This window comes from Ricinus communis, chromosome 3 (assembly GCF_019578655.1).
Source record: "Ricinus communis isolate WT05 ecotype wild-type chromosome 3, ASM1957865v1, whole genome shotgun sequence".
Lineage (NCBI taxonomy): Eukaryota > Viridiplantae > Streptophyta > Magnoliopsida > Malpighiales > Euphorbiaceae > Ricinus > Ricinus communis.
The window spans coordinates 9,776,565-9,801,126 of NC_063258.1; the positions used below are offsets into that span (position 1 = coordinate 9,776,565).

The 24,562-nt window shown below is 34.8% G+C and overlaps 2 protein-coding genes and 1 non-coding gene across 3 annotated transcripts; all 3 read left to right on the forward strand.

The window, feature by feature from the left end:
* Nucleotides 1-1,391: 1,391 nt before the first annotated feature.
* On the forward strand, nt 1,392-2,042 carry LOC125369531. The gene is made up of 2 exons (XM_048372300.1): nt 1,392-1,710; nt 1,837-2,042. Exons 1-2 carry the CDS (start codon nt 1,392-1,394, stop codon nt 2,040-2,042), a joined length of 525 nt encoding a protein of 174 aa, XP_048228257.1.
* A 2,836-nt stretch (nt 2,043-4,878) lies between these two features.
* LOC107260961 lies at nt 4,879-5,537 on the forward strand. The gene is made up of 3 exons (XM_048372301.1): nt 4,879-4,998; nt 5,094-5,279; nt 5,356-5,537. The coding sequence occupies exons 1-3, from the start codon at nt 4,977-4,979 to the stop codon at nt 5,535-5,537; spliced, it is 390 nt and encodes a 129-aa protein (XP_048228258.1). The 5' UTR covers nt 4,879-4,976.
* A 3,072-nt stretch (nt 5,538-8,609) lies between these two features.
* Nucleotides 8,610-8,716, forward strand: LOC112534217. The gene has a single exon (XR_003078518.2). It is a non-coding gene; the product is annotated as a small nucleolar RNA R71 (small nucleolar RNA).
* Nucleotides 8,717-24,562: the final 15,846 nt, after the last annotated feature.

Consider the following 24,562-nt stretch of genomic DNA (forward strand, 5'->3'; position numbering starts at 1 on the left):
AACAACGCCGAAACACGCTTCGAAGCCGCCACACGCGCGATTCTCGCCTCAGCTGGGCTGCTTACCGCTGCCTGGCCACTTGACGCCCGGTATACTTGCAGCTGCCCGGGCTCGTCCGCAACGCTTGCACCCGCCTTCCTCCCGCTTCTTCTTGACCCATCGCCCCTCTCTCTCTCTCCCGATCTCCTTTCTCTCTCCCCGATTTCTTTCCCTTCAATATCGACATTTGACCCCTGAACTTTTCCTTATTACAATTTAGTCCCTCAACTTTCTTAATTACTTACAATTTCATCCCGCAGAATTCCAATTTGACCCTCAAACTTCTTTTTAGCCTTTCAATTAAGCCCCTAACTATTTAATTTGGGCCAAATCCGAATTACTGAAAATACACAATTACAAAAATACCCCTGACCGACATATTTATTTACGAAAATACCAAACTCACAAATTTCCATTAAAACCCCATAAAAATAACATTATACTTTCAATCCTTATTCCAAAATAAATTTCCAATTTAGTCCTAACACACAATTAAATTAAATAATCAATTTCCAACTTAAAATTTAATACTACTAATCAATTATAATACCAATTTTCTCAAAATTCTTTTATAAAAACATCCTTTATAATTTCTTCCAAAATTTTTCAATATATAATTTTACTTATATAAATATGCATTTGGGAAAATTTTGAATAGCCAAAATATAATCACTTCAAATTAAACCCAATAATAATAAAGCTAAAATTAACTTAAATAAAAACTCATTATTAAATATATAAAAATTCCGGGTGTTACACTTTTCTTGTCAAGTTGTATACAAGATCAACTTTTTCTGATAAAGAGACCTATCAGAGTAGGGTTGTTAAAATAATGGCTATTTCTACTCAAAGAGACAGTGATCGCTTGTTGTTTAAGGCAACTAGACCACATTTTTTCAAGATCGTTCTGAATGATGTTATTCGTGACAAGAAGCTTGTAAGCCTTCTCTTCCTAATTTCCTTCATCTTACTATAATATCAAGAATTGAACTTCTTTTTTTCCATTTAATTTTTATAGAAAAATAATAGAATATCAAGAATTCACCTTTTTCCTTCAAAGAAAGAATTTGTATCCTATATTCATAGAATTTTCTAGGTTTAATTTCTTTAGGGTTAATTTTTTTATATTCCAGGTTGGAATTTGGATGGTTATCATGTTCTGCAATTTTATATAAATGACTACTGAATTTGATGCTCTTTAATATCAGGGATTACCTAGGAAGTTTGTGAGGAAGTATGGAGATATTTTGCCAAATACTATAGTACTGAAAGTACCTAGTGGGGACATATGGTGAATAGAGTTGATAAAGTGTAATGGTGAAATTTGGTTACAAAAGGGTTGGCAAGAATTTATGGAGTTTTGCTCTTTAGCTTTTGGATTTTTCCTTGTTTTTCAATATGATAAAAGAAATTGCCATTTCAATGTAATCATTCTTGACACTAATGCTTCAGAGATAGATTATCCATGTAGAAACAATGGTGAAAATGAGGTCCCTATTGATCTTGAGGAAGAATTTGTAGAGCCAAGAGTTGAACAAGTTGAAAAAAATGCCTTTGTTGAAATCTTGAATGCTTTTTCATCAAGCCAGAAAAGGAAAGAGAAATCACCGGTATCATCAGGCCAGCCATTGAAGAAGAAAAAGCTAGAAAATCCCACAAGACAATATGAAGGTATATAATGGTCATTTATGATTTTATATTTGGGCGGGGTTCAGATAAAGAGTTCTTCAGGTTGTACTGATTTATTTTTGTCTAGTGTTTGTTCTCATTCTTAACTGGCGGGCTTAAATACTGCAGCTAATACTGGTAATGGAGGCATGAGTGTAGTAGTTGCAAAGACGCAACAATTGAGTAGTGATCAAAAAGTTTATCTGCTTAAGAGAGCAAGGGCTGCTTTCAATTCTAAAAATCCCGCTTTCACGGTCACACTACTGTCATCATATATTCATCCGGGATATAAATTGGTAAGTAATGATTTAATTCAGATTTTGAAGCAACAGTAGACTGTGATAATCATTTCTTTCATCTTTTCAATTTATCTTTATGGCTTTTCTGATTCTTTCTTCTATTTTATTGTTATTATTTTTAATTCTTTCGTTTCTCTTTGTAAATGCTTGCTCAGGGTATACCAGCAGGCTTTGTCAATCAACATGTCGATAAAAAGTACAGTGATGTCATCCTCAAAGCTATGGATGGGAGGAGTTGGCCTGTCAAGTTCTATAAATCGAAAACAAATGGAAGAACAACTGCAAAACTCTATAATGGATGGAAGAAATTCGCGTAGGAAAATAGTTTGGAAGTTGGTGATGTTTGTGCTTTTAAGCTGGTCAGTAGCAAAGAAACTACATTTAGAGTGGTCATATTCCGCAATGGGAAAGATGCAAGTAGCAGCCCATCATTCGGTCAGTTTTGATTTACAAATGCAATGGTTAATTTAATCTTGGTTTGTCCAGGGATGAACCCAGATCTTACCAAAATGCTCAAGGAAAACATAACATAATGTGTCTTCTTTATGCAGGTAACAGCGAGGAATTGAATCATGAAAAACAGAATGCGACCAGTAAGAAGATAATTAAAGGGACTTATGATGAAGCTGCAAACAAACTGACAGAAAACATTCTTCAAAGTGGTCATCAAATTAGGCTATCTGAAGCGTTTCCCTCTGGTAAGATTGTAGACACTTTTATAAATGAGTTCATAACTGAAAAGCATTACTAAAACTATTACAAAAAATAGCTGAAAATTAAATGCAATGATCTGTTACTAATTTCTAGTCTTAAATAAAATTATGTTAGATTCAGTCATCAGAATAAATCAAATATTGATGATTGAGATGCACATGTCTGGTTATGTTACCATGCACCATTTTCACTTGCCAAGGTGGGGAAGAACTTAAAGTTCCTCTTATCAATTTCTGAATTCAGCATCATTTTGATTGCCCCAAAAAACATATTGATGGTTTTTCAACTTCTCCTTTGTGCAGCATGTACCACTGAATTTTTATGGCAAAATGTAGCAATCAAAGCACAACGAACGTAACGTTACAGGTTAAAAACAAACAGTGGAATATGACTTATCAGTTATGCCTCTAGAGGTATATTATCAGCCGGATGGCCTGCATTTGCACATAACAATGTACAAGCAGGTGATGTTTGCATCTTTGAGCTGATTAATGCTGCAAAAGGTCTCAATTTTGAGGAGACATGGTAACTAATCGATTGTTAGTACTAGTTCCGTATCATTTTTTGGGATGGTATTTTTCTAGTAGTACAACTTGGATTTAAAGGGAAATGGCTGAATAGGATCTCCTGTGTATATTCAAGAAACTATGTTTTACGAGTTGTTGCATTTTATTTGCTTCCCCTCTTGACATCAAACCCCACCAAATAATACATACTTACCTAAAACTTGACTTGAGGCATAGAATTTGGCTTCCAAAAATACCACCGCATGAAAAGCACCGAGATTTTTCTCTTACCTTTTCTCGTCTGCAGAACGACTTTGATGATCTGATTGGTTCTATTTCAGCTTAGTCTTTGGCCAATCTTAAACAGCTATGTCCTGTCTTGTGAAGCTTATAAGAGAGTTTTAGATAAAAACTTGGAACAAAACCAGCTTTGATTGTTCCACTTATTTCAATTGCTACTTGGTTATATGTTGCTCTTGCAAATTGTTATATTTCCATAAACCCTTTTAATTTTTCTCTCTAAGCATCTAAAACACAGTGTTTCATCTTCTGACAATGAGTTAAAATTAACTGAACCATAGAAATCTAGAAGAAGTCATGTCCTTCTTCTCTCTTGTTGCGAATAGCAGAAAGGGAAAAATGGGTTCAAAAGGCGAAATCTTATCACTGTACCATTCACTTGTATAATCAGTTCAATAATTTTATGACTACAATACAAAGCGCTGCATTGGCGGTGCTTTCTCTGAAGGCAAAATTGATAGACCAGATTGATAATTTCCAATGCCAATGATATAATCGAAAAGATAAATAAAGTTTAGAGATAAGTGGGATCCAATATTAGGATAATTTGATTAACTAAGTACTAGGATACCCGAAACTAGATTGTAATTTGAAAAAACAAACAAACTAGCACTGTTAAATAATAAAAATTCAAAATGTGATTAGGAAAATGAGTAACAATGGCTAAACCTCCACATGCAGGTCTTTCTTCAACTGAGAGGGCATTGCATTAGGCTGCTCCATTAAATGGGTGTAAAATTTACGATCAAAGTTGCATTCACCTGTCTCTGCCTGTTCAAATTCATTATCACATTTAAGCTACCCTTCTGCCCCTCCAGCTACTTCACGTGCTTCCATTTACATGTTATAAATAAACTGTGCTGCGGTCTCCCTCCCGAGGATAAAACACAACAAGAAGAAACTTTGTTAACTGGAAATTTTCAATAGAAAGCTGCCATTCTAGAATGGAATCTTGTCCCAGAAGAGACAATGGGCGCTTGATGTTTAAGCCACCAAAACCACATTTTTTCAAGATAATTTTTGATGATGACATTCGTAATGGAAAACTAGTAAGTATTCTTATTTTTCTGTTCAAATATATGTTTCTTATATAATATCATATGCATGGATACACAAAAAGTTCTATCCACTATTCTTCCTACTTTTAGCTATCTCTCTGTCTCTCTTTTTCTTCTTGTTATAAATTATTTTCGTTATCACTTCAAATATGTAGATCTTATGAAAACAACATTTTCCTGGGTTAGATTTCTTTAGAGAAACAGAATTTTTCTAATTTTATTTTGGATAATTTCTTGTACAAAGGACTTATTTTATATCTAACAGGGTATTCCAAAAAGATTCATCAGAAGCTATGAGAATGGTCTATCAAATCCGGTTATCCTGAAAGTTCATAGTCGTGCAAAATGGCAAGTAGAGCTTGTCGAACATGATGGTATAGTTTGGTTGCAAAATGGCTGGCAAGAATTTCAGAAGTATTACTCCCTAGCCTTTGGATCTTTCCTAGCTTTTAAATATAATGAAGGAGATTTTGATTTCAATATAACCATATTTGACAAAAGTACTACAGAAATAGACTATCCAGTCAGTATTATCAATGGAGATACTGATGTAGATCTTGAACAAACTGAAAGTGATGCTTCTGTTGAAATCTTGAGTCACTTCTCACCATATCGGGAAACAAGAAAGAAATCACCATTGCTATTCTCTCCACCTACTAAGAAGATAAAGCTAGAGAATTCTACAGGACAAGAAGGTATTAAATTTCTTCCTGAAAGAAATTTACAAACAGCTTTTTCTCGTATTACTTACTAGATGACTGAATTTTGCAAAAAAGAAAGGAGGAATTTTTTGTCAGAAACAGATACTAGATGAGGTCCTGGACAGAATAAAACCATTAACTGCTGAGGAAAAGGCTCAAGCACTTGATAAAGCAACAACTAATTTTAAATCTAAAAAATCCATTCTTTATTATTGCAATGCAGTAGCCATCATATGTTCATCCTGCATATAAACTAGTAAGTGTTAGATCTGGAATTATTTGTTTTAAATAATTTTTGTAGGCTTGTAACTGTTTCTTTTTTATTTTTAATGGTTTGTGTAGACTATACCAGCAAGCTTTGCCAAGAAATATTTTGAGAAGAAACGCAATAATGCCTTACTTCGTACTGTAGATGGCAAGACCTGGTCTGTTGTGTACAATTATGATTTGAGCAATAGAAAGGTAACAACCCAAATTGGTCATGGCTGGAAAGAATTTGCATATAAAAATCATTTAAAAGTTGGTGATGTTTGTGTATTTGAAGTGATAAACTGCTAAAATCACAATGGAAGTTGTCATTTTTCGACATATCAGAGTTGCAAAGATCAATCCATCACTTGATTAGTAACTATTCATGAATCCAACGGTTAATTTCAATTTCGTTTTCTAATTATAATGTGATTTAGAAAACAGAACTTACCCTGCTTTTGGTTGGTGTGATGTAGTGAAAGAGGAAAAATACTCTAACAGGAAGTTTATGCAAAGGCATTCATGTTCAAAGGTTCCTGAAGCTGTTGTAGCGGCCAACAAAGTTACCTCTTTGAATCTTTTCTTCAAAGTAAATATTCGATCAAGCCATGTGGAGCACGGCTCTTTGGTAGAGACTTGAACCTTATTCATGCATGATAGATTTGTAAAGTTATTGTTTGTAGAAGTTTTATAAATCTTGAAGAGAAGAAATATTACGTTAGATTTGAAACATAAAAGCAGATGATTAACTTTCTCTTCTTTCGTGAGATTTTGCTGGACCTGCCGATATTCAAATCCTTGTGCAGACCATACCTGTGGAATTCATCAGGATGTATGCCAAGAAGAGCATTGAGAATGTAACATTACAAGTTGCAAGGAGACAGTGGACTGTGAAATTACTAATCTACCGGTCTCCTCATCAAGGTTGCTTTTCTGCAAGATGGTCATCATTTGCAAAGGAAAATTCTATACAAGTAGGGGATGCTTGTTAGAAAAGTAATGCAGAATTATTTAAATGTTTACGTGTCTTATTAATTTACTTAGTCAAATAAATTAGCTATTAAAAGTCCTAGTCTAAATGAGTCAGTTAGTAGTGGTCTTAGTTTCAGAGTCTTTTTCTGTTAGTAGGTTGCTTCCTTTATTTTTGTAAGTCTGTTATTTCTCTAGTTGTATTTAAGAAGCATTTGGATTCAATAAAGATCATCAATTCAGCTGCTACTTTTCTTTTGCTATTGCTATAATTTTCTGTTTTAAAAACACTTATTTTTATCATCTGGTATCAGAGCCTCCACTGAGGCCTGAGTTTTTTTGTGATGGCAAGCAGCAGCATGTCGAATGGAGTGAACATTTCCCAACCATCAATATCGATTTTTAACGGCAGCAACTATGATGTTTGGAGTACGAAGATGAAAACTCTCTTCATTTCTCAAGATCTATGGGATTTGGTAGAGAAAGGCTACAGCGATGAAGGTGTAACGACCGATGCTTTGAAGGACATGCGAAAGAAGGATGCGAAAGCTCTCTTCTTCATTCAACAAGGAGTGGATAATGCTATTTTTTCTTCTCGAATTTCTGCTGCAATAAAAGCAAAAGAAGCATGGGATGCTATCATGAATGGGTATCAAGGCACAACAAAGGTACTCACTGTCAAGCTACAAACACTTCGTAGAAAGTTTGAAAGCTTCAAAATGAAGGATGGGGAGAGTATAGATGATTGTTCCAACAATCTCATGGGCATAGTCAATCAAATGAGGAAGTACGGAGAAAATATTACTGATCAGAAGGTTATTGAGAAATTGCTGCGTAGTTTGACCTAGAAGTATGATTCTGCAGTGTCGATGATAGAGGAATCCAGAGACTTAACAGTTTTGACAATTGATGAATTACTAGGTTCCTTACAATCCTATGAAGATAGATACAAAAGCTATGAGGAGAGAGCTCTTTGGAGAAGGCATTTCAAACTAAATTGAGATTTTCAAATGACCATGAGGGTGGCAGTAGCAACACGAATCATGGAGGTTATTCTTCTCGCAGAAAAAGAGGAGGTAGAGGAGCTAGAGGAGGTGGACACTCAGGTGACAAAAATCAACAATCTCAAGGCGAAGGTGAAACTGAAAACCGTAAGTTCAGGTGTTAGTATTGTGACAAAATTGGTCATATTGAAAGGTATTGCCGTGTAAAAGAGAGAGATGAAAAGCAAGCTAATTTATTGAAGAAAAGGATAAAGATGAGCCTGAATGTTTATTTCTTGCTTGCTTTACTACTAATGTTTGCTCTTCAAATGTATGGTATATGGATAGTGGTTGTAGCAGTCATATGATAGAAAATTTGGAGGCATTTATCACCTTGGATAGGTCAGTCAGAACAAGTATGAAGACAGCTGATGGCACAATTCGCAAAACTGAAGGAAAGGGAGTAGTGAAGCTGAATTCTTACGGAGGCAGCTGCATCAAAGACGTGCTTTATGTTCCAGGTTTGGACTCCAACTTGTTGAGTGTTGGGCAATTTTTAAGAGAAGGCTACTCATTACTCTTTGAAGATTTATCATGCTCTGTTTTTACAGATAGGAGTAAGGATAAGTTGCTGCTCAAGGTCACGATGGTAAAAAATAATATGTTTCCTATCAATTCGAGTGATGAGAATCAAGCCCTTGCTGTCTCAATAAATAATGACAATTGGATATGGCATCACAGGATGACATGGGTGTATTTTCTTAAGCATAAATCAGATGTGCTGTCATTTTTCAAAACATTCAAGTCTCTTGTTGAAAAGCAAAGCGGGTATGAGTTGCAGACACTGCGAACAGATCGTGGTGGAGAATTTTTGTCCAATGCTTTCACTAAATTTTGTGAAGATTGTGGAGTTTGGAGGCAACTAATAGTAAGCTATACACCCCAACAAAATGGAGTCGCGGAAAGGAAGAACAAGTAATTATTTGTGGCCATTCCCTCTATCAAGCTTTGGGCTTGCTCTGGTATCTTGCTGCTCAAAGAACCACCTGCAGCTGCATCTACCATCTACTTAGTAGCCAAATTAAAACCATTATAAAAAGTTTATACCTATAACCAGATTGGTAGTCCATGGTGTGTGCAGCATCGCAGTAGGTCCTTGTAGCTCTCCCAAGTGTCGTACATCCACTCATTATCAAACTGTAAAAAAGAAGATATGTCATTTCTAAGTTTAGGAGTTTTAGAGAGAGGAAAGTACTTAAACAAAAATTTCTTTACCAAAGAGTCACAAGTAGTGATACTGTTTGGAGGTATCGACTGTATTCACCGCTTTGCTCTGTCCCTCAAGAAATGGAAACAAGCGGAGATGAATTGCATCATCTGTTGTCCCATTAATCTTAAAGGTATCACAAATCTCCAAGAAACTTGCTATATGCACATTAGGATCCTCATCTGGGCAAGCCTCCAAACTGAACCATTTGCTGCAGCATCTAAATCACATTAGGCTTTATTTCAAAAATATTTGCAATGACAGCCAGTCTTGTAATGCATGTTCACATCCCCTCCAACAATGTTTTTGCAAAATCATACATTGTCCGATTATTCTCATTGTTGTCATTTGCGTCTGCTATCTCCACTATAGTGTCTTTCGGTTCACTTTCGTCTACGGCTTTCCTAACCTGGATCTCTTCCTCCTCTATGTTCAACCGCTTCCTCAACTGCCCGAGGGATCGCTCTAGTTCTGGTAGAGGGTCTACTAAATCAGGATTTGATCTCTTTGTCATACACTAAGACAACGAATATACAACAACACAAATGAATAAAAGAATAAAAGAATAAAATCAAACAAAAATAAATAAAGAACAAAGAATAAATGGCCAAATTAATAAGAACATATAGTTCATAATATTTCTCAAATAGTCCCCTGGCAACAACGCCAAAAACTTGATGCTTCACTAAACATGACTAGCAATCTACAGGCAAGTGCACCTATTTAATGTAATCTAGCTATGACAAGTATCAATGTCGTATCCCATAAAAATTGAGAAGCTACTGCTACTACGATATTCAAATTATCTAACCGATCACAAGGTAGTGAATATTATTAGCGAAAATGATTGAGAATGCAAATGAAAACTAAATTTTAACAAAGAGAATGAAAGTTTGAAAAAGATAATAAGATGAGTTAACCCAATCAGGAATCCTTTTAGCTAGCCAGCTTAAAAATAATAATTTATGAATTGATTGATTAAGAATTGCGATTTATGGATAATTTCTTAAATGAATTGGCCTCTCTCTAGAGTTAACCAATTCCTTATCCTAAAGATCTAAAGTTGGAATCTCTTCCTAACAATTAATTTTATAACAGTATTAATCTCTAAATTACCACTAATAAGAATGTCTAGTTCTTATTCCAGTAAGTTATTACACTTATCTCTAAGATGTAAATCACTTAATCACACAAGCAGTTGTCCAAACTCAATTGAATTCCTCAATTCCAAAGGAGTTCTCAAATTGTCTCAACAATGAAGAAGAAACAATAGATTTTATTATACTTGAATGAAAACTACAATCTTAAATCAATAATCCAATCACTTAAGCACAAAACAAGTCTAGCATGGCTAAAGGTCACCCCAAAATGGGTTTAATAAGATTAGTTACACATGTTCATGATTAAACTAATACAAGAATCAAATATAAAGTAAATAAGAATCGAAAAGAACATGAACACCCTTTTTCTCAAATGGTGGAGATGCTATCCCCTCTTGAATAACTCTGGATTCAATCTCTACAGCTCAAGAACTCCTTCTTCTTTCCTTTGAGTCTTCAAATCAATCCTCAAGAACAGCTATCTAGACGATGTTGAAGTGGAATTCGTCTCCATTTTTCTCTTCTTGATCTTCTAGAAGGTAGCTCTCAAAGGCTGTCTTGAATACCCCAAAGTTATCTCTCTAGGATCCAACACGACTTAAATTTGGGTCGTGCTGACCAGCACGGCCTGGATCCTTACTGTGTTGAGCTAAGATTGTACATTTGGCCTTCTTCAGCACGACTTAGAATTAGGCTGTGTTGATCAGCACGGGCATGCTCCTAGGCCGTGTCACTCTCGAAAATCGTGTTGCAAATCGCTTCTTCTCGCCATAGGTAAGGCATTTCAGCACGCCCTCTGACTTTACCATGCTCCTCAGCACGGGCATGTTGGCAGGGCGTGCTGAATAAGCTAACGCACCCGATTCGTCCATTTCTTTTAATTCTGGCCTGATTTCTCTCTAACTTTGATGATGCACCTAGAAGAAACACCTGAGACACAAAGGAAACTAAAACAGGGTGATTCTAATATAAAAATACATAACTTTCCTTAAAAATAACTCAACATCAAGCATGCAAATATGTCTAATATCAAGGCTATCACATTAGGCCTTAGCTTGATAATCAAGTAGAATGAGATGTAAATCCACCCACAAAATGGGGAAATCATGTTGTTTTTTTATTAATGCAAGCATGATACAAGCTGAAATTCGAGCGCTTTGATGTTTGAAATGCATATAATGAAGTAATTTTGGTTGGAGTTTTTTATGTAAGCCCGCGTAAACTTACCCTTATTTTTGTTAAGCTGGCTCAAAAAGTTTAAGACTATGAGTTGATGCCCAATCAACTCTTTTCTTGTTCTTGATTTATTTTTAGTTTGTTCATCTTTCTTTCTTTATTTATTCATTTTTAACTTTTAGTTTCTTCTTCTTATGGAATGAGGGCTCTCGCATAATAAAAACCACATGCAACTGAATACTTGAGGCTAGGGAACCTATTATTTCAATCTTCTACCTTGCAGAAAATCAAGTTATGAGTTCTTTAACGAACTTTATAGACTTATCAAGATTCATGTTAGCGAACATAGACTTATCGCTCACACCCTTCCGTTCTTTTATGTTCTTTCTCTACCCTTATGCTTAAATCAATTTGATTTGATCCTTACACTTAGTCGTATGAAAGAGAACAAAGAACTTGTGATTTGTTTCCTTATAGGATCCAAAATCCTACCTATATTCTCATTTTGTTCGTTGCTCTTGTGCGTCTCTTTCTAATCTTTGTCTAGTATGATGGTTTAGTTCTATTTGTTGAGAATGAACACGAGGGTTGAGTGAAAGCGCATGGAAGCGGCAATCATAAGAACCAATCTAATGCTTGGACAAATATGAAAAAGCACAATTAGTTGATCGAGTATTAGTATCATTCTCTAATGATCGTGGATGAATCTTTTAGAGGAAAGAAGGAGAGATGAGAATTGAGGCACTCCCAAATATTCTGATTCGGGATTTGCACCATTAGGATCTCCATCATTTCTTGTTATTCTAAGGCAGATGACTCTTGATGATACAAGGATTAAGGAATCATTCGAAACGCAATTGATAAGCTTGACCGGTGGCATTGGAGCTTAGCTTGAGGATCAAGTAGGACGAGACATAAATCCATACACGTATACTCCATAAGAAGATGATCAATCTACTTGAATTTTTTTTAAGCATGCATTTTACACAAGAACAGAAAGACAAAAGCAAAACAGCTTTTAGGTTTAATAACCAATTATCATTCAAATTCAACTTAATCTTATAGGCCTTAGAAGACCCTTAATCTTAACTAATAAGGATTTTCCTCCATCCAGGGTGAAGATAACCTTCCTAACTAAAAGGGATGACTAAACAAAGTCCTAATTAGGTGAAAATAGTTTTGGTTTATTTAGGGAGTATAGACACTACTACTGAGAGAAACTACATGGAAGCGGCAATAGTTGATTGAGTATTGATATCATTCTCTGAATGATCGCAGATGAATCTTTTGGAGGAAAGAGGGAAAGATGAGAATTGAGGCATGAACAAATATTCTGATTCAAGATTCGCGCCATTTGGAATCTCCATCATTCCTTATTCCTCTAGGTATGATGAAACATGATAACACAATGATTAGCTTAAGGAATCATGGAAATGCAATTGATAAGCTTGACCGATGGCATTAGGGCTTGGCTTTAAGATCAAGAAAGATGAGAAGTAAATCCACGCGCGTAAGATAGAAATCATAATGTTATCAATGAATCCAAGCATAATATAATATTGAATGTGAGCTTTTTGATCTTTGGCATGCATATAATTAAGTAATTTTATTTGGAGTGTTATTAGGTAAGCCCGCATGAATTCCCCCTTATTTTTATTAAGTTGGTTCATAAAATTTGGGATCTCCATCATTCTTTATCCTCAAGGCACATGCAATGTTCCTACCGGTTGTTGGTATTCTGCTTTAACTTGTTGGCACACTAAACATTTATTCACAAACTCTATAATATTCTTCTTCATCCCCAGTAACTAATAATTATCCTTCAAGGTGTGGTACATTTAGTGCTCCTCGGATGCATGGCATATGCTAAATTGTGTACTTCCTCCATTACCTCCCTTTTAAGAACTTCAACATTGGGTACACACAATCTACCCTCGTAAAGAAAAATATAATTCTCTAAGATTATAAAATCTACCAGGTTACCTTGTTGAACTTGTTCCTTGATTTTCATGAATTTCTCATCTTGACCTTGTGCCTTTTTTATTCTATCAATTAGCACTCATCGAACCTTCAAAGTGCCTAGCAATGCTTGATTCTCGCCTTGAGCTAACTCTATATTTATTGCTCTCAACTCAAGTAACAATGGAATTCTCATAGTACGAATATAAGGTAAGTTACTTGAGGACTTCCTGCTAAGTGCATCTGCTACTACATTAGCTTTCCTTAGGTGATACTTAATGGTGCAATCATAATCCTTTCAAACTTTTGTGGTCTGTGAAAATCTAGCACTTCTCACCATACAAATAATGCCTCCAAATCTTCAAAGTAAAAACAATTATTGCTAACTTAAGGTCATGTGTAGGATAATTCAACTCATGTGGTCTTAATTGCCGAGAGGCATATGCTATCACCTTACCTTGTTGCATCAATACGCAACCCAAACCATTTATGGACACATCACTATACACAACATATTCCTGCCTTGTCATTGGTAGTGTCAACACTGGTCCTGAAATTAAGCATTTCTTCAGTTCATTAAAACTGCCTTAGCATTTATTCTAGACAAACTTCACATTCTTCCTCAATAAATTTGTCAAAGGTGAGGCAACGATAGAGAAGTTTTGCACAAACCTCTTATAATTGCTTGCTAACCCTAAAAAACTATGTATCTCATGCACATTGGTAGGTTGTTTCCAACTAACGATCGCTTCAATTTTCTTCATATCAATATATACTCCCTTGGATTAAATGTTATGCCCTAAAAATACCACTTTCTCTAGCCAAAACTCATACTTGCTCAACTTGGCGTACAATTGCCTATCTCTCAATGTTTGTAATACAATCCTCAAGTGCTTTGCATGCTGCTCTTCTATTCATGAGTACACTAAAATGTCATCTATAAATACAATTACAAAACTGTCTAAATAAGGCTTGAATACCCTATTCATCAAGTCCATAAATGCAGCTGGAGCATTAGTTAACCCAAATGATATCATTAAAAATTTGTAATGGTCGTATCGAGTTCTAAATGTTGTTTTAGGAACATATGCTTCCTTAATCTTCAATTGGTGATACCTAGATCTTAAATCAATCTCAGAAAATACATGAGCTCCTTGTAGTTGATCAAATAAATTATCAATCTATGGTAATGGATATTTGTTGCAAACTGTCACCTTATTCAATTATCTATAATCAATATAATAATCTCATAGTCTCGTCTTTCTTTTTAACAAACAAAATCGATGCTCCCCAAGGTGATACTCTAGGTCTAATGTAGCCTTTATTAAGTAATTCTTGCAATTGTACCTTCAGCTCTTTCAAATCAGTTGGAGCCATTCTATATGGAGCTTGAGAAAGAGGAGTGGTCCCCTATGAATAAGCTTGAGAACCCCTTTTGAATTGCGGACCCCTAACATATTAACATGAAAACCCCTTGGAACCGATTACTTGAGGCTAATGAGCAAATTATTTCAGAAATCAAGTTATGTGTTCTTTCAAGAACTTTGCAAGAAATCAACATTCTTCCTTTCTTTTATGTTTTTTGTCTACCCTTATATTTAAATTAATTCGACTTGATCCTTACACTTAGCTGTATGGAAGAGAACAAATAATTCATAATTTTTTTGCTTATTGGATCCAAAATCCTACCTATATTCTCATTTTTTTTGTCTTTTTTGTGTCTGTCTTTATAATTTCTATCTAATACGATGGTTTAGTTTTATTTGGCGAGCATAACAGGATTGTTGAGTTAAAGTGCATGGAAGCAATAATCCAAATTGGCTATTTTTGAATTTTGGTATTATAACAGAATTGAATCAATTAAGAATGATAAAAAAATAATAAGAAAACAATAGAAAACACTAAAGAGACAGAATTATAAGAAAAGAATTGAAAAGAAACCTCCAAGAAAGCAAGATTGCAATTCAGATTCTTGTACCTTTTCTCTAAGCAAAGAGCAACTAAAATCCAATTTTAAGCTTCAAGATCAATCTAAAACCTTCAATAATATTTTTATAATCAATAAGGGATTAGATAAGAAATAAAACTCTCCAAAAGAAAAATCGATCAAAATTACTTGAGTAGCCCTTGCACACCAATTCTCTCTTCTCAAGTTTGTTTGTTATCAATGTAATCAGATCTACTGTCCAAATTCTCTTATCTCTCTAAACTGAATGGATTAGCTACTTTGTAGCTACACCTCTTCCTAAAATATAGGAATCTTGTCTTTTCCTAGATTAGGACACTTTTGTAACCCTAAACACTAAGAATAAAATGCGATTAACAAGATCAGCCCCTACAAACACTCAAAAACTAAATCAAGAATCAAGATTTTCAAGAAAACACATAAGATAGTTCAAGAAAATTAGGATATTCAAGTAAGCTTTCAAGATTGCAGATTCTTTTTCAAGATTCAATTTTTTTAATAGTTATCTTCTTTCTTTTTTTTATATATTTTTTTTACTAGATCCGAATATGAAATTATATAAAATAAGAACAATAATGTAAATCAAGAACACAACTGTACCTCCACTCTAAGATCTCTAAGAAGCTGAAATACCTTCACAAAGACTTAAAGAAACAACTAAATAACTTAAAAGGACAAGGATACGCAATCTGATTTCTAAGAGCTAAAGCTCTGATACCAAATGTTAAGAACCTTTAAGAATAGAATATACGAACTCTAATAGTTATGAACCCATATATCATTAACCTAGACCCACTAACAAATTAAATCAAATCATAGAATCACTCTATATTAGATTATAAGTTGATAGATAGAATTAGAACCTAAAGAAAACTAAGTCCTTTAAACCCTAATCCTTGCACGCCACAAAGATAGATCAAATCTTTGATAAGTGTGAAATGTATTCAACAAGGATATAAGAATTCAAGTAAAGGTTGCTAGAATAATGAAATATCATTGACAATCAGAACTTAAAGTAACATATGGCTTTGTTCAAGTTAAATAGATTTGAAACAAGCCTTAGAAGAAAACTAATAGAAAAATGATTATTCTGCCCTAAATAAACTTAATAAAACTAAACGAAGGCCTACAAGCATATTTTGGCCTTAATTGGTTCTTCATGGGCTTGAACCTTCAATAAATTGAATAAAGCCCTATCTTGATGCTCCTTAATAGTTATGGATCTTGGGCCTTCAAATGGACTCTCCTTGCTAGCCCAATCTTGTATATAACCATTTAAGGCTTATTGCAACTTCTTGGCTCTAGACCTTGTTATTGGGCCTTGTGGCAAGCTTAGCCCATCTTTAGCATTCTTAGCTTTTCTTGTGTTCTCCTCATCAAGCCCATCATCTCCAAGCTTTTCTTATGCTAGCCTATCCATATCACGAACCTAGACTTATCGCTCATGTCCTTTCTTTCTTTTATGTTCTTTCTCTACCCTTTTGTTTAAATCAATTCGATTTGATCCTTATGCTTAGACATAGAAGAGAATAAAGAACTTGCTATTTCTTTCCTTATCGTATCCAAAACCCAAACTATGTTCTCATTTGTTTATTTCTTTTATTTGTCTCTTTCTAATCTATGTCTTGTTTTATGGTTTAGTTTTATTTGGCGAGCATAAATAAGAGTGTTGAGTTAAAGTGTGTGGAAGCGACAATCATAGGCACCGATCCAATGCTTGGACAAATGTAAAAAAATAAAATTAGTTGACCGAGTATTGATATCATTCTTTGAATCATTGTTGAAGAATCTTTTGGAGGATAGAGGGAACCCCGAGAATTGAGGCATGCCCAAATATTCTTATTCAAGATTTCCACCATTGGGATCTACATCATTCCTTGTTCCTCTAGGCACGAGGACTCCCGATGACACAAGGATTGACATAAGGAATCATAGGAATGCAATTGACAAGTTTGATCGGTGGCACTAGGGCTTAGCTTGATTATCAAGAAAGACGAGACATAAATCCACACGCATTAAAGAGATATCATGTTGGTTTTGATTAATCCAAGTGTAATACAAGTGGAAATGTGAGCGTTTGATAGTTGGGATGCATATAAAGAAGTAATTCGATCGGGGTGTTATTAGATAGGCCCTCGTAGATTTTCCCTTATTTTTCGTTGAGCTGTGATATGGATCTTCTACAAATAAGCTTAAGAACCCCTTTTGAATTGCTAACCCCTAAACTTGATTTCCTGCAAGGTAGAAAACTGAAATAATATGCTCATTAGCCTCAAGTATTCAGTTACATGTGGTTTTTATAATGCGAAAGCCCTCATTCCATAAGAAGAATAAACTAGATGCTAAATATGAATAAATAAATATAGAAAGATAAATAAACTAAAGCCAAATCAAGAAGGAGAGAGGAGTTGACTGGGCAACAACTCTCATAGTCCTAAATTTTATGAGCCAGCTTAACAAAAACAAGGGTAAATTCGGTTGGGCCTACCTAAAAACTCTTTGACCCACATTACTTTGTTGTATGTATTTCAGACATCAGAGTGCTTGAATTCCAGCTAGTATTATACTTTGACTAATTGAAAATAACATGAGTTCTGCCTTACATGCGTGGATTTATGTCTCATCCTAGTTTATCATCAATGTAGTCCCTAATGCCACCGGTCAAGCTTGTTAACTGCACTCCTATATTTCCTTATACGAATCCTTGTGTCATCAGGAGTCCCTGTCCTTCGAAGAGCAAGGAATGATGGACATCCCAATGGTGAAAATCATGAATAAGAATATCTGTGATGAGAACCTATGTAGCATAAGAAATTCTACCCCAACAAGAAAACATAATGATCCAAATCCTACTTGCTCAAGGAATCCTACTTCAATAAGGAGTCCTAATTCCACTAGGAATCCTAATCCAACAAGGAGTTTTGATGATATTAGGAGTTCAAGCAATAAAAGGAATCCTATTTCCACTAGGAATCCTAGTCTGATTTAAAGTCCAAGTGAGATTAGGCTTAATCAAGGTAATGGGCCTCAAGATACTCTTATAACCTGAATCCAACATATGGAGGTATGATCAAGACAAGATAAACCCAAGATAATCAAGTCAAGCTATTTGGAGTGCAATACTTAAGAATGGGTTGCATATCACATGTTGCTTAAGCCCAATTGTCATGGTTATTATATGGAAGGGTTGGATGAATTTTAGAAGCATTTGTTCATTTAAAAAAGTATTTTAATTGTTAGGAGTCTTTCTTTAAGTTATCCTTTTAGTTTAGGAGTTCTATTCCTAGTTATATTGTTATTTGCTTCCTTATCATTATAGAATTAGTTTTCTTTATGGCCTATATAAGTAGTATGAATTCCTATGAAAAGGGAGTTCTTGAACATTCATTATTTTAGAGTCAATTCTCTTCTTTTGTTCTTTATGAACTTGGTGAATTTGTCAAGTGAAGGCTAGGCATTTTACAACTTAGTTTAACCTAAACTTATGTTTATGTTAAACAGCCTTTAATTCTTTATAATTAAGGTTCTTAAGTATAAGTTATTTAAGGGTTCTGTTAGGAGTTAAACTTTTTTTGCTTGATTAGGTGAATGATCTTTGGTAAAGACATCAACATTGAATACGGGTTCGACACAAGTTAGCCACGTTTGTATTAATTTGGGCATGCCTTGATTGTCATTATTCCCTCTTTCCTCTAAAAGAATCATTCATGATCATTCAAAGAATGATATCAAAATACGATCAACTAATTTTCTTTCTTCGCATTCGTCGAAGCATTAAATGAGTGCCTATGATCACTGCTTCCACGCGCTTTCACTTAACACTCGTGTTTATCCTCCCAAATAATACTAAACCATCATAGTAGACATATATTAGAAAGAGAGACATAAAATAAATAAAAAGAAAGAGAATATTGGTAGGATTTCAAATTCAATAAGGAAAGCAATCACAACTTCTTTGTTCTCTTCCATATAGCTAATCGTAAGGATCAAATGGAATTGATTTAAACACAAGGGTAGACAAAGAACACAAGAGAAAGGATGGAGGTAAGGATAAGTCTATGCTCGCTAGTGCGAGTGTCGATTAAGTCCAAAAAGTTATTCAAAGAACCCATAACTTGATCTTCAGCAAGGTAAAAAACTGAAATAATATGCTCATTAACCTCAAGTATTAAATTGCATGTGGTTTTTATAGTGCAAAAGCCCTCATTCCATAAGAAGAAGAAACTAGATGCTAAATATGAATAAATAAATACAGGAAGATAGAAAAACTAAAGTCAAATCATGAATAAGAGAGGAGTTAACTGGGCAACAACTCTCGTAGTCCAAATTTTATGAGCCAGCTTAACAAAAATAAGGGTAAATTCGCATGGGCCTACCTAAAAACACTCCGACCCAAAATTACTTCATTATATGCATTTCAGACATAGGAGCACTCGAATTCTTGATATTGTTACGCTTGGATTAATTGAAATAACATGAGTTCTACCTTACATGCTTGGATTTATGTCTGATCTTGCTTGATCATCAAGATAATCCCGAATGCCACCGGTCAAGCTTGTCAATTACGCTCCCATGTTTCCTTATCCTAATCCTTATGTCATCAGGAGTCCTCGTCCTTAGAGGAGCAAGGAATGATGGAGATTCTAATGGTGCAAATCATGAATAAGAATATATGTGATGAGGACCCATGTAGCACAAGGAATTCTACTCCAACAAGCAAAGCCAGTGATGTAAATCCTACTTGCTCAAGGAATCCTACTTCAACAAGGAGTCCTAATTCCACTAGGAATCCTAATCTAGGAAGGAGTTCTGATGATATTAGGAGTTTAAAAGACAAAAGGAATCCTATTTCTACTAAGAATCCTAGTCCAGTTCAAAGCCAAGTGAGATTGGGCTTAATCGAGAAAATGGGCCTCAAGATACTCTTATCAACTCATTCCAACATATAGAGGCATGATCAAGACAAGATAAGCCAAAATAATAAAGTCAAGCAATTTGGAGTCCAATACTCAAGAGTGGGTTGCATATCACATGTTACTTAAGCCCAATTGTCATGTTTATTATATGGACTAGGGTTGGACGAATGTTAGAAGTATTTGTTCATTTAAAGAAGTCTTTTAATTATTAGGAGTCTTATTTTAAGTTATCATTTTGGTTTAGGAGTTCTATTCCTAGTCTTATTATTATTTGCTTCCTTATCATTATAGAATTAGGTTTCTTTAAGGCCTATATAAGCTAGTATGAATTTCTATGTAAAGGGAGTTCTTGATTTGGTATCAGAGCTTGCTTCAAGTTGAGGTTTTCTTATCTTTGTATTTTGTGTGTTATTGAAGTTTCTCATCTTCTTCACTTTTTCTTTATTTATGCCGAATTCTTTTAGTTTCAATTTTTTATCCTTCTAAGTACTCTTTCTTTTTAAAGTTTACACCTTTGTGTTCATAAAATAAATTTTTATTGTCCCTTCTTGTTAATCTCTTTTTGTTGTTCTTAATTTCTTTTCACTTTTGTTATTATCATAAGAAAATAAAAACAAATCAAAAGATCAAACAAAAAGAAGGTTTGAGTGGCATAAAAAACCTATTCTATTGTTGTCTTTCATTGTCTTCTTGTGTCTAGCTACTTTAAATTTGGCCTTACCTAACAACTTGATCTAGACCAACCTTTTCTTTCCACTCCAATGAATTTTCATAATCTAATTTGGTTTGTTTAGGTGATTATTTCATCTAAGAACCTAAAGCAAAAGCAAGAGAGGTAAAAGGCAATAGTGGTGAGCCTAGCATTGAGAAAAGCCAAACCTTGAGTATAATACGAATGATGTGACATTTTAATTGAGGGAAACACATAAGGGAGTGTTTCTATGGCCATCCTAGGAGACACAATAGGATATCAAGGGAAGATGGTATAGATCACAACCTAGGTAGCATCAAAATGAAAATTCCTTCCTTTTAAGGAAAGAATGATCCTGATGTCTACTTGGAATGGGAGCACAAGGTGGAGATGATCTTCGAATGCTGTGAATATTTAGAGGAGAAGAAGGTAAAACTTATCGTCGTTGCGTTTTATGATTACGCTAGTGTTTGGTGGCATCAATTCTATAGGGAAAGGAGATGAAATGGAGAAAGACCTATAGGGACATGGATGGAGATGAAACAAATCATGAAGAAGAGGTTCATTCTTAACCATTACTATAGAGATTTGCATCACCAATTGCAAACTCTAAGGCAATAAACCATGAGTGTGGAGGAGTACCATAAAGAAATGGAAATAGCTATGATTAAAGCAAATATGGAGGAGGATAAAGAGGCTACCATGGCAAGATTCTTGAATGGCCTAAACAAGAATATTGTTGATCTTGTGGAGTTGCAACATTATGTGGAGCTTGAGGACATGGTGAATGTGGCCAGGAAGATTGAAAGGCAACTCAAGCGAAAAGGTCCAAGTAATTTTGATTCTAAACTTAATTCGAGTTCTAGTTCTTCTAATTGGAAATTAAATTGTAGTAAAAAAGGATAATAAATTTTCTAAGCCTAAACTGGATGAGACTAAGAATAAAAATGAAATAGGCAGCAAAAATAAAGTTGAGAGTCAAGTTAATCAATCTAGAAACTTGAAGTGTTTTAAGTGTCTTAGACATGATCATTATACACGTGATTGCCTTAATAAAAGGACCATGATTGTTAGAGATGGAATTATTGAATCTGAAAGTGAAAATAAAAATGATGATGAGAATGATGACATGCCAACTTTAGAGGATGTTAGTGATGTTGACTATGCTAAAGGGGATATGTTAGTAGTATAACGCATACTTAATTTGCAATGTAAACATCATGAACATGGAGAGCAGCGTAAGAGTTTGTTTGATACTCATTGTTTAATTACTAATAAGTTATGTAACACGATTGTTGATAGTGGAAGTTGTACTAATGTTGCTAGTACTTTGCTTGTAGAGAAATTGAAATTACCAACTACCAAACACCCAAGGCCTTATAAGTTGCAATGCTTGAATGATAGTGGTGTTGTGAAGGTAAATAATTAAGTACTAATTTGTTTTTATGTTGGGAGATATAAGGATGATGTGCTTTGTGATGTGGTTTCCATGTATGCTGGACATTTTTTTATTGGGAAGACCTTGGCAATATGATATATGATAGGCGTGTGATTTATGATGGGTTCAAGAATCGATATTCCTTGACTATTGATGGACAAAAGTTCAATCTTGGACCATCACCTCCCAAGGCCATTTTTTATGATCAAATGAGAATTAAACAATAATATGAAGAGCCTGAATCTTCATATGGGGAAAAATTTGGGAGGGAGCAAGCAATAGTGAAAAAATAAAAAGGCGAAATAAATGGTAAAAGTGAGTGTAATGGGAAACACAGGAGTCCTCGTGCTTAGAGGAATAAGGAAGGATGGAGATCCTAATGGTGCGAATCCTGAGTCAAAATATTTGGGCATGATTCGATTCTTAGCTTCCCTCTTACCTCTCAAAGATTCCTCTGCGATTATTCGGAGAATGATATCAGTACACGATCAAATAATTTTCTTTCTTCGCATTCCTCTAAGCATTAGATTAGTGCCTATGATTACCACTTCCATACATTTTCACTCAACACTTGTGTTTATGCTCCCCATATAAAACCAAACCAACATACTAGATAGAGATTAGACAGAGAGACATAAAAGAAACAAAAGATGAGAATATAGGTAGGACTTCAGATCCGATAAGGAAAGAAATCACATGTTTTTTATTCTCTTCCATACTGCTAAGCATAAGGATCAAATCAAATTGATTTAAATACAAGCATAGACAAAGAACACAAAAGAAAGGAAGGACGTGAGGGATAAGTCTACGCTCGCTAGCACGAGTGTTGATAAGTCCATAAATTTCTTAAAAGAACCCATAACTTGATATTCTGCAAGGTATAAAACTGAAATAATATGCTCATTAGCCTCAAGTATTCGGTTGCGTGTGATTTTTATAGTACGAAAGCCCTCATTCCATAAGAAGAGACTAGAAGCTAAATATGAATAAATAAATAAATAAATAAAGATTAATAAACTAAAGTCAAATAAAGAACAAGAGAGGAGTTGACTAGGCAACAACTCTCGTAGTCTTAAATTTTCTGAGCCAGCTTTATAAAAATAAGGGTAAATTCGGGTGGGCCTACCTAAAAATACTCCGACCAAAATTAATTCATTATATGCATTTCAAACATCGAAGCGCTCGAATTTTGGCTTGTATTTGCTTGGATTAATCGAAAACAACTTGATTACTCCCTTACGCATGTGGATTTACATCTCTCCTCCTTGATCATCAAGCTAAGCCCTAATGCCATCGGTCAAGCTTGTTAATTGCGTTCCCATTAATCCTTACGCCCAACCTTGCATCATCAGGTGTCCTCGTGCCTAAAGGAACAAGGGAGGATGGAGATCCTAATGGTGCTAATCCTGAGTCAGAATATTTGGGCATGCCTCCGTTCTCGGCATTCCTTCTTTCATCTAAAAAATTCCTCCATGATCATTCAAAGAACGATATCAATACATGATCAACAAATTTTCTTTCTTCGCATTTGTTGAAGCATTGTATCGGTGCCTACGATTGCTGCTTCCATAGGCATTGACATAACACTGGTGTTCATGCTCCCCAAATAAAACCAAACCAACATACTACATAGAGATTAGAAAGAGAGACACAAAAGAAACAAATAAAATGAGAATACAAGTAGGATTTCATATCCGATAAGGCAAGAAATCACATGTTCTTTATTCTCTTCCATACGGATAAGTTTGAGGATCAAATAGAATTGATTTAAACACAAGCGTAGACAAAGAACATAAGACAAAAGAAGGATGTGAGGAATAAGTCTACGCTCACTCGCGCAAGTATTGATAAGTCGATAAATTTCTTGAAAGAACACATAACTTTATTTCCTGCAAAGTAAAAAACTAGAATAATAGGCTCATCAGCCTCAAGTATTCGGTTGCGTGCGATTTTTATAGTGCGAAAGTCCTCATTTCATAAGAAGAAAAGACTAGAAGCTAAATATGAATAAATAAATAAATAAAGATTAAAAAACTAAAGCCAAATGAAGAACCAGAGAGGAGTTGATTGTGCAACAATTCTTGTGGTCCCAAATTTTATAAGCTAGTTTAACAAAAATAAGGATAAAATCGTGTAGGCCTACCTAAAAATATTCCGATCCAAATTATTTTATTGTATGCATTTCAAACATCAAAGAGCTCGAATTTCGGCTTGTATTACGCTTGGATTAATAAAAAATAACATGATTTCCCCCCTTATGCGCGTGGATTTATGTCTTTCCTGGTTGATCATCAAACTAAGCTCCAATTCCACTCATCAAGCATGTTAACTGCCTTCCCATGATTCCTTATGCTCAACCTTGGGTCATCAGGAGTTGTCATGCCTAGAGGAAAAAGGAAGAATGGAGATCCTAATGGTGCAAATCTTGATTCAAAATATTTAGCCATGCCTCGATTCTCAGCTTTTCCTCTTTCCTCTAAAATATTCCTCTGCGATTATTCGAGGAATGATATTAGTACACGATCAACTAATTTTTTTCTTTGCAATTATTGAAGCATTAGAT